This window comes from Chroicocephalus ridibundus, chromosome 2 (assembly GCF_963924245.1).
Source record: "Chroicocephalus ridibundus chromosome 2, bChrRid1.1, whole genome shotgun sequence".
Classification (NCBI taxonomy): Eukaryota; Metazoa; Chordata; class Aves; order Charadriiformes; family Laridae; genus Chroicocephalus; species Chroicocephalus ridibundus.
In genome coordinates, this window is record NC_086285.1 from 169,648,983 (window position 1) to 169,664,030 (window position 15,048).

Genomic DNA, 15,048 nt, shown 5'->3' on the forward strand with positions numbered 1-15,048 from the left:
GGGTGGGGCCCGGGCCGGGTCCCGCCCCTCCGGAAGGCCCCGCCCACGGGAGGCCACGCCCTCTCTCGGCCACGCCCCCCCGGCCACACCCCCGCGCGCTTCCCCTTCCCGTTCCCGTTCCCGGGCACTTTCGGTTTCGTTTCTTGGCCGGGGCGGAGCCGAACGGCGGCCGGTGCGTTGGGGGATGGGGGCAGGGGGGGGGGCTGTGTGGGGTCTGTCTCTGGGCTGGGGGGGGGGGTGTCCTGCCCCACGGCTGGGGGGCTGGGGTGTCCTGCCACGGGGGTTTGGGGCTGCGTGGGGCTGGGGGGGGGGGCTCTGACCCGGGGTCGTGGGGATACGGGGGGCCCTGCCCTGGGACATGAGGTTGTGGGGGTCTGCCCCACGGCGGGGGGGGGGCTGCCCCGGGGGCGTGGGGCTGCCGCGGGGCTGGGGGGCTGAAGGGGGGGTCCTGCCCCACGGCGGGGATGATCCTGCCCCGCGGCTGTGGGGCTGGGGAGGGGCCCTGGGGAGGGGGGAGGGCCGTGGGGTGTCCCGCGTCCCCCCCTTCCCCCCCCCCCCAAACGTGCGGGCGGGCAGATGGCGGGGGCGGTGCTGGAGGTGGGGGGCGTCCCCCCCGACGCCCCCGAGGAGCTGCCGGTGCTGTACTTCGAGAGCCGGCGGCGGTCGGGGGGGGGCCCCGTGGAGAGCTGCCAGCGCCTCGGCCCCCTCCTCTTCCTCACCTTCCACAGCCCCCAGGGTGAGCCCGCGGCTGGGGGCACTGGGGCGGGCTACGGGGGGGTCCCAGTCCCTGCTGGGGGCACTGGGGTGGGGTACTGGGGGGTCCCAGTCCCTGCTGGGAGCACTGGGAGCACTGGGATGGGCTACGGGGGGGTCCCAGTCCCTGCTGGGGGCACTGGGGCGGGCTACGGGGGGGTCCCAGTCCCTACTGGGGGCACTGGGATGGGGTACGGGGGGGTCCCAGTCCCAATTGGGAGCACTGGGAGCACTGGGGTGGGCTACGGGGGGGTCCCAGTCCCTACTGGGGGCACTGGGATGGGGTACGGGGGGTCCCCGTCCCTGCTGGGAGCACTGGGGTGGGGTACGGGGGGGTCCCAGTCCCTGCTGGGCGCACTGGGATGGGCTACGGGGGGGTCCCAGTCCCTGCTGGGGGCACTGGGATGGGGTACGGGGGGTCCCCGTCCCTGTTGGGAGCACTGGGGTGGGGTATGGGGGGGTCCCAGTCCCAATTGGGAGCACTGGGAGCACTGGGATGGGGTACGGGGGGTCCCCATCCCTGCTGGGGGCACTGGGGTGGGGTACAGGGGGGTCCCAGTCCCTGCTGGGGGCACTGGGAGCACTGGGATGGGGTATGGGGGGGTCCCGGTCCCTGCTGGGGGCACTGGGATGGGGTGAGGGGCGTCCCAGTCACAAGTGGGAGCACTGGGATGGGGTACGGGGGGGCCCTGGTCCCAACTGGGAGCACTGGGATGGGGTACGGGGGGGGGTCCCAGTCCCTGCTGGGGGCACTGGGAGCACTGGGATGGGGTATGAGGGGGTCCCAGTCCCCACTGGGAGCACTGGGGTGGGGTGAGGAGGGTTCCACTCCCAACTGGGAGCACTGGGATCGGTCGGGGGGGGACGACCCACTCCCACTGGGATCACTGGGGAGCGGTGCTGTGCCCCCCAGGGTCTCCCAGTGCGGGGTGGGCTCGGGCACTTCCCGTCCCCCCCCCCCCCAGTGACCCCCGTGTCCCGTCCCCCCCCGGTGACCCCCGTGTCCCCCCCAGATGCCGAGAACGTCCTGGCCCAGGGCACCCACCGGCTGGGGGGGGTGGGAGCTGCGGGTGCGCCCAGCCCCCCCCTGGCACCCCACCCGGCTGCTGCTGGGGGGGCTGGACCCCTGCGCCCCCCCCGAGGAGCTGGAGCCCCCCCTGGGCTCGCTGCTGGGACGAGCCCCCGGCACCTTCGGCCTCAGCCGGGGCCCGGCACCGGGATGGGCCCTGCTGCGCCTGCGGGACCCCATGGCCCCCCTCGGTGGGTGCTGGGGGGGGAGCGGGACCCCCCATGGCCCCCCTCGGTGGGTGCGGGGGGGGAAGGAGGTCCCTGGGGATATGGGGGGGGGGGGCAGACCCTGCTGGGAGCACTGGGATCAGGTACAGAGGGGTCCCGGACCCAACTGGGAGCACTGGGATGGGGTGTGGGGGGTTCCCAATCCCACTGGGAGCACTGGGATGTGGTGTGGGTGGTTCCCAGTCCCAACTGGGAGCACTGGGATGGGGTGAGGGGGGTTCCCAATCCCACTGGGGGCACTGGGATGGGGTGAGGGGGGGTCCCGGTCCCAACTGGGAGCACTGGGATGGGGTGTGGGTGGTTCCCAGTCCCAACTGGGAGCACTGGGATGGGGTGAGGGGGGTTCCCAATCCCACTGGGGGTGCTGGGATGGGGTGAGGGGGGGTCCCGGTCCCAACTGGGAGCGCTGGGATGGGGTGAGGGGGGGTCCCAGTCCCCACTGGGAGCACTGGTGGCTGTTGGGGGGGTCCCAGTCCCCGTGGCGGCTGGGGCGGTGTTTCGGGGTGCAGGGGCTGGGGTGCTGCGCGGTGTTGATGCGGGGGTGGCATTTTGGGGTGCGGGGCTGGTGCCGGCGTCACCGGGGCGGCGTTTCGGGGTGCGGGGTCTGGGGTGCAGGACCGGTGCCGGTAGTGCCGGGGCGGCATTTTGGGGGGCAGGGTTTGGAGCACGGGGGTGGCATTTTGGGGAGCGGGCTCTGGCTGCGGCGTTGGCGCCGGTGGTGCCAGGACGGTGTTTTGGGGTGGGGGTCTGCGGGGCGGGGTTGGTGCTGGGACGGCGTTTCGGGGCACGGGGTCTGCGGTGCATCCTGGCAGCCAGGCCCCCGGGGTGGCGTTTTGGCGCAGCCGGCAGCGCCGGTGAGCGCGGTGGGCGGCATCGTCCTGCCGGGCGCTGGGTGCTGGTGGCTCCCCGCTGCCGGACCCGCCGGCGTCCCGCGGTGCCGCCGGGGTGGCCGAATGGCTCCCATTCCCCCCCGGCGTCACCGTCGCCACCGTCCTGGCAGAGTTCGCGGCGGCGGCGGAGCGGGTCCGGCAGCGGGGGCTGGCGGGGTCGGCGGTGTCCCTGCTGCGGCTACCGGTGGCCAGCAGCGTGGTGGTGCGTGCCGAGGCGCCGGTGCTGAGCCGCGACCTGCTGGAGCTCTACTTCGAGAACCGGCGCAGCGGCGGCGGCAGCGTGCGGGACGTGCGGGTGCTGCCGGGGGGACGCGCCGCCGTCGTCACCTTCCAGGAGGCGGAAGGTGAGCGGGGGACGCGGGACACCGGGGACACCCCCCCCTTCGGCCGGCCGCTGGTGCCGGTGCCGCGCCGGCTGCCCGTCCTCTCCCCCCGCAGCGGCGGAGCGGGTGCTGCAGAGACCCCACCGGCTGCAGGACGCGGCGCTGGCGCTCGCCCCCCACTACCCCTTCTTGGGGACGCTGGAGGGGGACGAGACCCCCCCGCCAGACACGGCCACCGCGCCGGGTGAGACCCCCCCGACGGGCGAGACCCCCCTGCCGGCCACGGCCACTGCGCAGGACACGGCCCCGGCCCCCCCGGCAGCCCTGGCACCCTCACCGGACACAGCCCCCCCGCCAGGTGTGCCCCCCCCATCAGATGGGTCCCCGCCGCCAGCCCCCACGGGCCCGGTGCCGGTGGAGCCACCGGTGTCGAGCCCGGTGCCGGCGGAGCCGCCGTCTGCCTTCCCCGGGGGTGACGGTGACACGGCGGTGGCCGGGCGGTGGCAGCGCCATGAGGCGTTGGCGGCGGCGCGGGACGAGGTGGTGGTGCCGGCGGAGCCAGGAGCGCTGCGGTACCTGCACCGGCACTACCAGGACCTGCTGGCCAGCATCCCCGAGGTGTCCCTGCTGCCGCTGGAGGGGGGGGACGTCTCCGGATTCCGGGTGAGACGCCGGCTCCGGGTGTCCCCGGCACTGCGGTGCCGCGGCGGCACGGCCCTGACGGCCCGGCGGTCGCCGGCAGGTGAGCGGGGAGCCGGGCCGGTGCCGGGCGGCCGCCGAATTCCTGCAGAGCCTGCTGGGCACCGTGGGCTCGCAGCCGGTGACGCTGCGGTTCCCCGGCGTGGCGCGGTTCCTGCGGGACGAGGGCGGGCAGAGCGTCATCCGGCAGCTGGAGAGTCGCTTCCAGTGCGTCATCGACCTGGACGGCGTCCGCTGGGACCCCCCGGACCCACAGGTACCCCCCGGGTGACGCCACGCCGGGCCCTGCCGCCGGCACAGCGCCGGTGACGGCGGCCCGTGTCCCTTGTCCCCGCAGACGGAGCTGGCGGAGCTGCTCGCTGCTGCGGCGCCGCAGCCGGACCTGCCCGAGGATGAGGATGGTGCCGATGGAGACGGCCTTCACCGCAGCATCGGTGAGGGGTCTCGCCCCGCACCTGCTCAACCGGCGCCGCGGTGGGAGGGGGACGCGGACGCTGGTTCCTCACCATGTGCCGGGGTCGGGGCCCGCGGGTGACGCCTGGCTGCTCCCGGCAGAGGAGATCAAGGAGCTGCTGGCAGCGCTGCGCCCCGGCGACGCCGAGCCCCCGCTGCTCCCCGGCCACGACCTGGACCCCTTCACCGAGCCCCCCGACGGGGGTGGCGCCGGGGAGCCGCCGTGGGGCTGGCGAAGGGCCGGGATGGAGGAGGAGGAGGAGGAGGAGGAGGAGGCGGCGCAGATGGTGTTGGCCATCCAGCGCTCCATGGAGGACACGGGGCGCGAGGAGGAGGAGCTGGCGCGGGCCACCGCGCTCTCCCTCCGCTCCCACCGCCGGGAGGAGGAGGAGGAGGAGGAGGAAGACGCCGGGCTCCTGGCGGCGCTGGAGGCCTCTCTGGAGGAATGGCTGCCGGCGGCGGACGCGGCGCGGGTGCTGGTGTTCTCCTCCTTCGAGCGGGACGTGGCGGCGGTGCCGGGGGAGCTGGAGCGGGCGCTGGCGGGGCGGCTGCGGGCACAGACGGTGCAGAGCGAGCGGCTGCAGGCGCTGCCGGCGCGGTGCTGGCGATGCCTCGTCCTCCTGCAGCGCCGGCACGCCGTCCACCTGGGCCTGCACGCCGGCACCGCCACGCTGCACGGCTTCGCCGAATACACCGCCGCCGCCGCCCGCGACCTCCACCTCCTGCTCCGGCGCCTGCCGCAGCCCGGCCGGCCCCGCCACGGCACCGCCGGCGCCCACTGGGTGCGCTGGGACCACGCCGGCACCGCCGTCCCCTACCCCGGCGAGGCCACGGCGCTGCTGGAAGGGGCCTGGCAGCGCCGGCAGCGCCGGCTGGACCTGCTGCTGGACGGGCGGCCCTTCACCGTCGACCTGCAGCGCATGGAGGAGTACGACATCGGCAACGCCAGCGTCGCCCCTGTCTCACGCAGCCAGCCCCCAGCCGACAGCCTGCTCGGTGAGTGCCGGCAGCACCGGTGCCGCCGCGGCGCTGTGTGAACGGGGTGGTGCCGCGGTGCCGGTCCTGCCCTGACATGGCACCGTGTGGGCAGGATGGTGCCGCAATGCCACTCCTGGATCCACCATGGCACCCTGTGGACCAGATGGTGCCGCGGTGCCGGTTGTGCTCCATCATGGCGCCACGGGAACGGCACGGTGCCGTGGTGCCGGTCCTGCCCTGCTGTGGCACCCTGTGAACCAGACGGTGCCGCGGTGCCGGTCCTTCTCCACCGTGGCACCCTGTGAGCGGGATGGTGCTGCAGTACCGGTGTGCCGTGCCATGCCGTGCTGCACCGACCTTCACCGGGTGCCGCGTCCGGCAGGGCCGGCGGTGGCGGCGGAGGAGGAGGTGCGTCTGCTGCGTCTGGCCGAGGACTCGGAGGAATTCCGCGACACCGTCAGCCATTTCTACCAGACGCTGGAGGAGCTGCACAGCCAAATCGCCATCGTCAAGGTGGGTGCCGGCGCCGCCGGGGTCGGGGGGAGGCGCTGGGCGACGCCGTGGGCGGTGTGGCCGCGGCAGAGCCCCGGACGCTGCGGTGCCGCCCGGCAGGTGGAGAAGCTGATCCACCCGCTGCTGTACGAGCAGTACCGCCTGAAGAGAGCCAGCATGGAGAGGGGCCGCGCCGGCGGCGCCCCGGTGGAGCGCGTCCTCTTCCACGGCACCAGCCAGAGCTCCAGCCGCGAGATCTGCCTGCACGGCTTCAACCGCAGCTTCTGCGGCAAGAACGGTGAGCGCCGGGCACGGGGCACCGAGGCAGGGCACGGCGTCGCCCATCCTGGCGTGGTGTTGCCCATCCGGCCACGGCATTGCTCGTCCCGGCACGGCAACACCGCTCCAGGCACACCGTTGCCAGTCGGGCCGTGGCGTCACCTACTGGGGCACGGCACCGCTGGTCTGGGCACGGCGTTGCCCATCCTGGCGTGGCACCGCCAGTCCAGCCATGGCATTGCCCATCCGGGCGTGATGTTGCCCATCCCGGCACGGCATCACCTACTGGGGCATGGCGTTGCCGATCCGGGTACGGCACCGCCGGTCTGGGCATGGCATTACTGATGGGGGCACGCCATTGCGTATCCAGTCACGGCATTGCCAGTCCAGGCACGGCATTGCCAACTGGGGCACGGCACTGCCGAACTGGGCAGGGCAGCGTCCATCCGGGGCACGGCACGGCTGGTCCTGGCACAGCGTCACTGGTCGGGCCGTGGGGTGCCGATCTGGCGTGGCGTTGCCGATCTGGCGTGGCTCTGCCAGTCCAGGCGTGGCATTGCCGATCGGGGCATGGTACTGCCGATCTGGGCTCAGGGTGCCGACCCAGGGCATGGCATTGCCCCTCGGGACACGGCGTCGCCAATCCGGGTATGGCATCGCCAATCCGGGCATGGCATTGCCCATCTGGGCACGACGTTGCCGATGGGGGCACAGCAGTGCCAATCTGGGTATGGCACCGCCAATCGGGCCGTGGCGTTGCCCATCTGGGCACGGCATTGCCCGTTAGGCCATGGCATCACCTGCTGGGGCACGGCATCACCGGACTGGGTATGGCATTGCCAATCCGGGCACGGCATTGCCAATTGGGCCATGGCATCACCCATCCAGCATGGCTCTGCCAGTCCGGGCACGGCATCGCCCATCCGGGCACGGCATCACCCGTCTGGGCACGGAGTTGCCAATCCGGCATGGCTCTGCCGATCCTGCCATGGCGTTGCCAATCCGGGCACAGCATTGCCATTACCACCATGGCGTTGCCGGTCCCGGCACGGCGTTGCCCATCGGGGCATGGCGTGAGCCCCGTGCCCCCCCTGACCCCCCCGTCCCTCCCTCCCTCCCTCAGCCGCGCTCTACGGCCTGGGCGTCTACTTCGCGGCGCGGGCGGCCATCTCGGCGCAGGACCGGTACTCGCCGCCCGCCGCCGACGGCACCAAGCGCGTCTTCGTGGCCAAAGTGCTGACGGGGGAGTTCGCGGCCGGGGGGCGGGGGCTGCGGGCCCCCCCGCTGCGGGACGGGGCCGGCCCCCCCCGGCGCTACGACAGCGTGGTGGACGACCCCCGGCGCCCCGCCATCTTCGTCATCTTCAACGACACCCAGGCCTACCCCCAGTACCTCCTCACCTGCCGCCGGCGGGGGGGACCCCCCTGACACCCCCCCCCGCCACCCCCCGACCCCCTGCCCCGGGGTGGGGGGGGCGGTTACGGGGGTCCCTGCCCCAGGGTCGGGGGGGGGGGGGTCTCGACGCTGGGGTGTTCGGGGTCTGGGGGGGGACACGACACCCCTCGACCCCCCCCCCTTGGACTTGGGGGGCGCGGGAGGACTCGGGGGGGGGGGGGGGGGTATCACCGGTGCAATAAAAGTGAAAGTGGGAATAATAATCCCTTTTCCTGGGGCTGGGAGTTGGTGGGGGGGGGGGTCAGGGCTGTGCTCTGGGGGGGGCTGCGGGGACGGGGGGCTGGCACAGGGTCTGACACCCCCCCCCCAGCTCGTTCCCCCCCATCCCGGGGACGGGACACCGTCCCCTTTGGGCTCGTCCCGCCCGGCCGGGGGACACGGACCCCCCCAGGACTGTCCCGTCCTTCCCCCCCCCGTCCTGGGCCTGGGGTCCCTCCTGTGCTCCCCCCCCCCAACACCATCCTGGCCTTGGGGTCCCTTTGGGCCCCCCCGCCATGGGGACCGGACCCCCCCCATTCACTCCCGCGGTGCCACCATGGGGTGCGGTGCCGGGGGGTCCCCGTCCCCCCCGAGCCCTCGGTGCCCCCTGCGGCACACGCCGCCCCCCCCGCGTGCTGCGCCAGCCCGGGGACACCGCGGCGAGGGTGAGTGTGCCGGGGCTGGGGCTGGGGCGAGCTGATGGCATCGCCCCCCCGACGGCATCGCCCCCCCGATGGCATCGCCAACCTCTGCCGGCATCGCCCCCCCCGACGGCATCGCCCCCCCGATGGCATCGCCAACCTCTGCCGGCATCGCCCCCCCAACAGCATCACCCCCCAAATGGCATCGCCAACCTCTGCCGGCATCGCCTCCCTGATGGCATCGCCCCCCCCGATGGCATCGCCAGCCCCCGACGGCATCGCCCCCCCAACAGCATCACCCCCCTGTGCCAGCATCACTCGTGGGTACCAGCATCCCCCCCCCCCACCCCGTGCCACCATCGCCCACCAGTGCCGGCATCACCCACCCACCCAGACTGGCATCATCCACCCCTGCCGGCACGGCAGGAGCAGGCAGCACAGGCAGCGCAGGCAGGGTGCAGGCAGGGCGCAGGCAGCACAGGCAGGAGCAGGCAGGGCGCAGGCAGGGTGCAGGCAGCGCAGGCAGCGCAGGTAGGGTGCAGGCAGGGTGCAGGCAGCGCAGGCAGGGTGCAGGCAGGAGCAGGCAGGGCGCAGGCAGGGTGCAGGCAGGAGCAGGCAGGGTGCCCGCAGGGCGCAGGCAGCACAGGCAGGGCACAGGCAGGGTGCAGGCAGGGTGCAGGCAGGAGCAGGCAGGGTGCAGGCAGCACAGGCAGGGTGCAGGCAGGGCGCAGGCAGCGCAGGCAGGAGCAGCAGAGGGCTGACGCCGGCAGAGGCCGCGGAAGGTTCCGGTTCCTGGTGCCGGAGCCAAACCGCAGGCCCTGGCACGGCCCTCCCCGGCCCCACGGCGCCCCACGACGGATGGGGACGGAGCCGGCACCGGGGGCCCCGCGGTCCCGGACCCACGGCTCGGGGGGTGGCAACTGGCCGGGGGGACAGTGAGGCCACGGGGGGCACGGGCACCCCCGGCACAGCCGGCCCCTGCCTGCGCTGCCTGCGCTGCCTGCGCTGCCGGCCCCTGCTCCATGGGGGGGCAGGGGGACTCCCCCCCTCTGTTCCACCCCTGCTCCAAGCTCTGCTCCCGGGGGACACAAGGGGGGACAGGGGGCACAGGGGACATGGAGGACACGGGGGACATGGGGGACACTGGGGACATGGGGACGTGGGGGACACAAGGGGCACAGGGGGTACAGGGGACATGGGGGGCACAGGGACAGGGACACGGGGGACATAAGGGGGGACAAGGGGCACAGGGGACACGGGGGACATGGGCAACACGGGAGACGTAGGGGACATGGGTGACTTGGGGGACACAGAGGACACGGAGGATACAGGGGACATGGGGGGCACAAGGGACAGGAGGGACACAGGGGACAAGGGTAACATGGGGGGCACAGGTGACATGGGGGACACGGGAGACACAGGGGACATGGGTGACAGGGGACAAGGGACACGGGGGACACAAGGGACATGGGAGACACAGGGGACATGGGGGCACAGGTGACATGGGGGACACAGGGGACACAGAGGACATGGGTGACACAAGGGACATGGGAGACACAGGGGACATGGGGGACACGGAGGACATGGGGGACATGGGGGACAAGGGACACAAGGGACACAGGAGACACAGGGGACACAGGTGACATGGGGGACACGGGGGGCACAGGGGACACAGAGGACACAGAGGACATGGGTGACACAAGGGACGTGGGAGACACAGGTGACATAGGGGACATGGGGGACACAAGGGACACGGGGGACATGGGGGACATGGGGGACACAGTGGACATGGGGGACATGGGGGACACGGGGGACATGGGGACACAGGGGACACAAGAGACACGGGGGACACGGGGGACAAGGGACACAGGTGACATGGGGGACACGGGGGACACAAGGGACACGGGGGACATGGGGGCCATGGGCGACACGGGGGACACAGTGGACACGGGGGACATGGGGGACACAAGGGACATGGGGGACACGGGGGACACGGTGGCCAGGGGCGGGGGGTGTCTGTCGGGGGCTCCCACCGCCGGGTCGGGGCCGGACGCGGCACAGACCCCCGGCACGGCCGGACCCGAGGGTGACACGGTGGGTGCCGGGGGGTCGCTGGCCCCCATCCCTCGCGTGCCAGGCCCCGGCGCCGTGGCGGTGAGCGGGTGCCGCCGGTGCCAGCCCGGCCGGACCTTTGTCCCCTGTCCCCGAGGGGCCCGTGGGGGGCTCAAAGGGGCCCTTTGTCCGCGGCTGGTCCCGTGCCACCTCCTGGGGCCACCTCCCGGGGCCACCACCAGCAGCGCCGCCTCTGCCAGGGGCTCAGGCTCGGCTGGTAAGGGGGTGCCGGGGGTGCCGGGGGTGCCAGGGGGTGTTGGGGGTGCTGGGAGTGCCATGGGGTGCCGTGGGGTGTCATGGGTGCCGTGGGGTGCTGGGGGTGCCATGGAGTGTCATGGGGTGCCATGGAGTGCTGTGGGGTGCTATGGGGTGCCATGGGTGTCATGGGGTGCCATGGAGTGCCGTGGGGTGCTGGGGGTGCTGGGGGTGCCATGGAGTGCCGTGGGGTGCTATGGGGTGCCATGGAGTGTCATGGGGTGCCATGGGGTGCCGGGGAGTGTCATGGAGTGCCGTGGGGTGCTGGGAGTGCCGTGGGGTGCCGTGGGGGTGCTGTGGGTGCCAGGAGGTGCTATGGAGTGCTGGGGGTTCCATGGGGTGCTGTAGGGCGCCGTGGGGTGCCGTGGGTGCCGTGGGGTGCCATGGGGTGCCATGGGTGCCGTGGGGCTCTCCCGGGGCGAGGGGCGCCCGAAGGCGGCACACGCGGTGTCAGGGGCGGCGACACGTGTGTGTGTGTGTGTGTGTGTGTGTGTGGGCGCGTGGGGGGGGCACACGCGTGTCCGTGCGTGTCCGTGCCCGTGCGCACACGCAGCCGGGGGGTTGCACACACGTGTTCGGCCCGACACGCGTGTGCGCTGCATGCGCGTGCGTTCCCCTGCGCCCCTGACGTGTGTGCGTGTGCGGGGAGGGCGAGCACACGTGTGTCCACGCGTGTCCGTGCGTGTGCGCGTCCGTCTGTGCCGGTGTGTGCCACCGCCCGCCCGCAGGCGCCGTCCCCGCGGTGCGCACACGCGTGTGCCTTCACGGCGGGGGGAACACGCGTGTGCAGGGGCTCCGGTGCCCCTGTGTGCCGGCGGGCACCGGGGGGGCCACGGGCTCCCTCCCACCGCACCGGCACCGGCACCGGCACCGCCAACCCCCCAGGCCCCGCCACAGCTGCCGGCACCCGCGCCATTTCCCGGCACGATCTCCGGTTGCTGGCATGGCCTCTGGTTGCCGGCACGGCCTCCACTTGCCGGCAGAGTCTCCGGTTGCCGGCACCCGTGCCATTTCCCGGCACGGTCTCCGGTTGCCGGCACAGTCTCCGGTTGATGGCACTGTGTCCGGTTACCGGCACAGTCTCTGGTTGATGGCACCGTGTCCGGTTGCTGGCACAGTCTCTGGTTGCCGGCACAGTCTCCGGTCGCCGGCATGGTCTCTGGTTGATGGCACTGTGTCGGGTTGCCGGCACAGTCTCTGGTTGCCGGCACGGTCTCCATTTGCCGGCACGGTCTCTGGTTGCTGGCACCCGCGCCATTTCCTGGCACGGTCTCTGGTTGCCAGCACGGTCTCCAGTTGCTGGCACCGTGCCCGGTTACCGGCACAGTCTCTGGTTACCGGCACGGTCTCTGGTTACCGGCTGGTTGCCGGCTGGCCTGTGGCACGGAGGCGGGCAGGCTGCGGGCGGCCATGCCGGTGCCGGTGCCGGTGCCGGTGGCGGTGCCGGTGGCGGTGCCCGGAGGCCGCGTGGCGTCGGGCCGGGGGTCCCGGCATCTCCCCCCGCCGCGGCTCAGGCGGTGCCGGGATGCGGCAGCCGGTGCCTCCCGCCGGGGCCGCGGGGCCGGGCCCTCGCCGGGGGCTGCCGGCACCGCCCGGGTGGGGTTCGGCGGCCCGTCCCCGGTGTGTGTCTGTCCCCGGTGTGTGTCTGTCCCCGGTGTCCGTCTGTCCCCTCCCCGGTGTCCCCGGCCCGTCCCCGGTGTCCCCGGCGCGGCGGCGGGGGGGGGCGGGAGCGGAGGGCGGCTGCGCCGGCAGGAACTGGGTGGCAGCGGGGGGGGGAGGGGAGGGGAGGGGAGGGGGAGGAGGAGGAGGAGGAGGAGGAAGGCCGGCGGAGGGAGGAAGGCCGGGGATGCCGCGCGCTGCCGCCGCCCGGGCACCTGGGGCGCGGTGACTGCGGTGCGTGGGGGCCGGGGGCCGGGGTGGGGGATGTGGGGTGCGGGGTGAGGGGCGGGGGGTGCAGGGTGCGGGGTGCCGGGGGGTGCCGGCGGTGCGGGGTGTGGGGTGAGATGTGGGGTGAGGTGTGTGAGATGTGGGGTGAGGTGTGGGGTGCGGGGTGAGATGTGGGGTGAGGTGTGGGGTGAGATGTGGGGTGAGGTGTGGGGTGAGATGTGGGGTGAGGTGTGTGGGGTGAGGGGTGAGGTGCGGGGTGAGGTGCGGGGTGAGGTGCGGGGTGAGGTGTGGGGTGAGGTGTGTGGGGTGAGGGGTGAGGTGCGGGGTGAGGTGTGGGGTGAGGTGTGGGGTGAGGTGTGGGGTGAGATGTGGGGTGAGGTGTGAGGTGTGGGGTGAGATGTGGGGTGAGATGTGGGGTGAGGTGTGAGGTGCGGGGTGAGGTGCGGGGTGAGGTGCGGGGTGAGGTGTGGGGTGTGGGGTGAGGTGTGCGGGGTGAGGTGTGGGGTGTGGGGTGAGGTGTGGGGTGAGGTGTGGGGTGCCGGGGGTGGGGGGTGCCCGCGGTGCCCGGCTGCAGGCCCCGGCTGTGCCCGGCCTGTGCCCGCTGCCCCCCCGCCCCACACGCCCCCGGGACCCCCCGCTGGGGGCTCGGCTGGGGGGTGACGGGTGACCCCCGCCCCACGGCGGGGGGGGGCACCGGGGGGTGGGCACCGTCACCAAACTGGGGGCACCGGTCGGGGTTAACCCCTTCCGCGCCGGGGGCCGTGGGGCTGCGGGGGCCGTGGGGCTGTGGATGCTGTGGGGCTGTGAATGCTGTGGGGCAGTGGGTGCTGTGGGTCAGTGAATGCTATGGGTCAGTGGGTGCTGTGGGGCTGTGGATACTGTGGGTCAGTGGGTGCCGTGGGGCAGTGGGTGCCGTGGGGCAGTGGATGCTGTGGGTGCCGTGGGGCAGTGGGTGCTGTGGGTCAGTGGGTGCTGTGGGTGCCGTGGGGCAGTGGGTGCCGTGGGGCAGCGGGTGCTGTGGGTGCCGTGGGGCAGCGGGTGCCGTGGGTCAGCGGGTGCTGTGGGTGCCGTGGGGCAGCGGGTGCTGTGGGTGCCGTGGGGCAGCGGATGCTGTGGGTGCCGTGGGGCAGCGGGTGCTCTGTGGGTGCCGTGGGGCAGCGGGTGCCGTGGGGCAGTGGATGCTGTGGGTGCCGTGGGGCAGCGGGTGCTCTGTGGGTGCCGTGGGGCAGCAGGTGCTGTGGGTGCCGTGGGGCAGCGGGTGCCGTGGGGCAGTGGGTGCTGTGGGTGCCGTGGGTCAGCGGGTGCTCTGTGGGTGCCGTGGGGCAGCGGGTGCCGTGGGTCAGCGGGTGCTCTGTGGGTGCCGTGGGGCAGCAGGTGCCGTGGGGCAGCGGGTGCTGTGGGTGCCATGGGGCAGCGGGTGCCGTGGGGCAGCGGGTGCCGTGGGTCAGTGGATGCTGTGGGTGCCGTGGGGCAGTGGATGCTGTGGGTGCCGTGGGGCAGCGGGTGCCGTGGGGCAGGCGGCGTCGCGGTGTCCCCGTCCCCCCATGGCCGGTGCGGGGGGTGCGGGGGGCGCCCCCCGCGGGCGGTGGCGGGGGGAGGTGAGACACGGCCCCCCCCCCCCCCCCCCGCAGCCCCTCCCCCCCCGCCCCGCCCCCCCCCGCCGCCCGCAGCCCCCCCGGACGTGAGCCCCGAGAGTGGGGGCGGGGGGGCTGCGGGAGCGGGGGGGGGGCGGGAAATGTGGGGCCCGTGGGGTGCGGGGGGGCTGCGGGAGCGGGGGGGGGGGGGAGGGAAATGTGGGGCCCGTGGGGTGCGGGGGGGGGGGCGGGGCTGGGAGCGGGGGGGGGGGGGGCTGGGGGGGCGGGGGGGGGCGGGCGGGTCCGTGCTGCGGGAGCGGGGGGGGCCGGGGGGGGGGGCCGGGGGCGGCTGGGGGTGACGGAGCCTGTGAGTGGGGGGGGGGCACCGACACCCCCCTGTGACACCCCACGGGGTGCCCAGCGCGTCCCAGTGTCTCCCAGTGTCTCCCAGTGCAATCCCAGTGTGTCCCGGTGTCTCCCAGTACAATCCCAGTGTGTCCCGGTGTCTCCCAGTGCAATCCCAGTGTCTCCCAGTGTCTCCCAGTGCAATCCCAGTGTGTCTCAGTGTGTCCCAGTACAATCCCAGTGTGTCTCAGTGTCTCCCAGTGCAATCCCAGTGTGTCCCAGTACAATCCCAGTGTGTCTCAGTGTGTCCCAGTGCAATCCCAGTGTGTCCCAGTGTCTCCCAGTGCAATCCCAGTGTGTCCCGGTGTCTCCCAGTGCAATCCCAGTGTGTCCCGGTGTCTCCCAGTACAATCCCAGTGTGTCCCAGTGCAATCCCAGTGTGTCTCAGTGTCTCCCAGTGCAATCCCAGTGTGTCCCAGTACAATCCCAGTGTGTCTCAGTGTGTCCCAGTGCAATCCCAGTGTGTCCCAGTGCCTCCCAGTACAATCCCAGTGTCTCCCAGTGCAATCCCAGTGTGTCTCAGTGTATCCCAGTGCAATCCCAGTGTGTCCCGGTGTCTCCCAGTGCAATCCCAGTA

The 15,048-nt window shown here is 73.4% G+C and overlaps 1 protein-coding gene across 1 annotated transcript; it reads left to right on the forward strand.

Moving 5' to 3' along the window:
- Window positions 1-110: 110 nt before the first annotated feature.
- On the forward strand, window positions 111-7,641 carry PARP10 (poly(ADP-ribose) polymerase family member 10). Its single transcript, XM_063327710.1, has 11 exons — window positions 111-172; window positions 577-736; window positions 1,767-2,013; window positions 3,050-3,283; window positions 3,378-3,925; window positions 4,005-4,217; window positions 4,299-4,395; window positions 4,517-5,410; window positions 5,775-5,905; window positions 6,005-6,182; window positions 7,287-7,641. Exons 3-11 carry the CDS (start codon window positions 1,767-1,769, stop codon window positions 7,589-7,591), a joined length of 2,847 nt encoding a protein of 948 aa, XP_063183780.1. The 5' UTR covers window positions 111-172; window positions 577-736; the 3' UTR covers window positions 7,592-7,641.
- The last annotated feature ends 7,407 nt before the right edge of the window (window positions 7,642-15,048 follow it).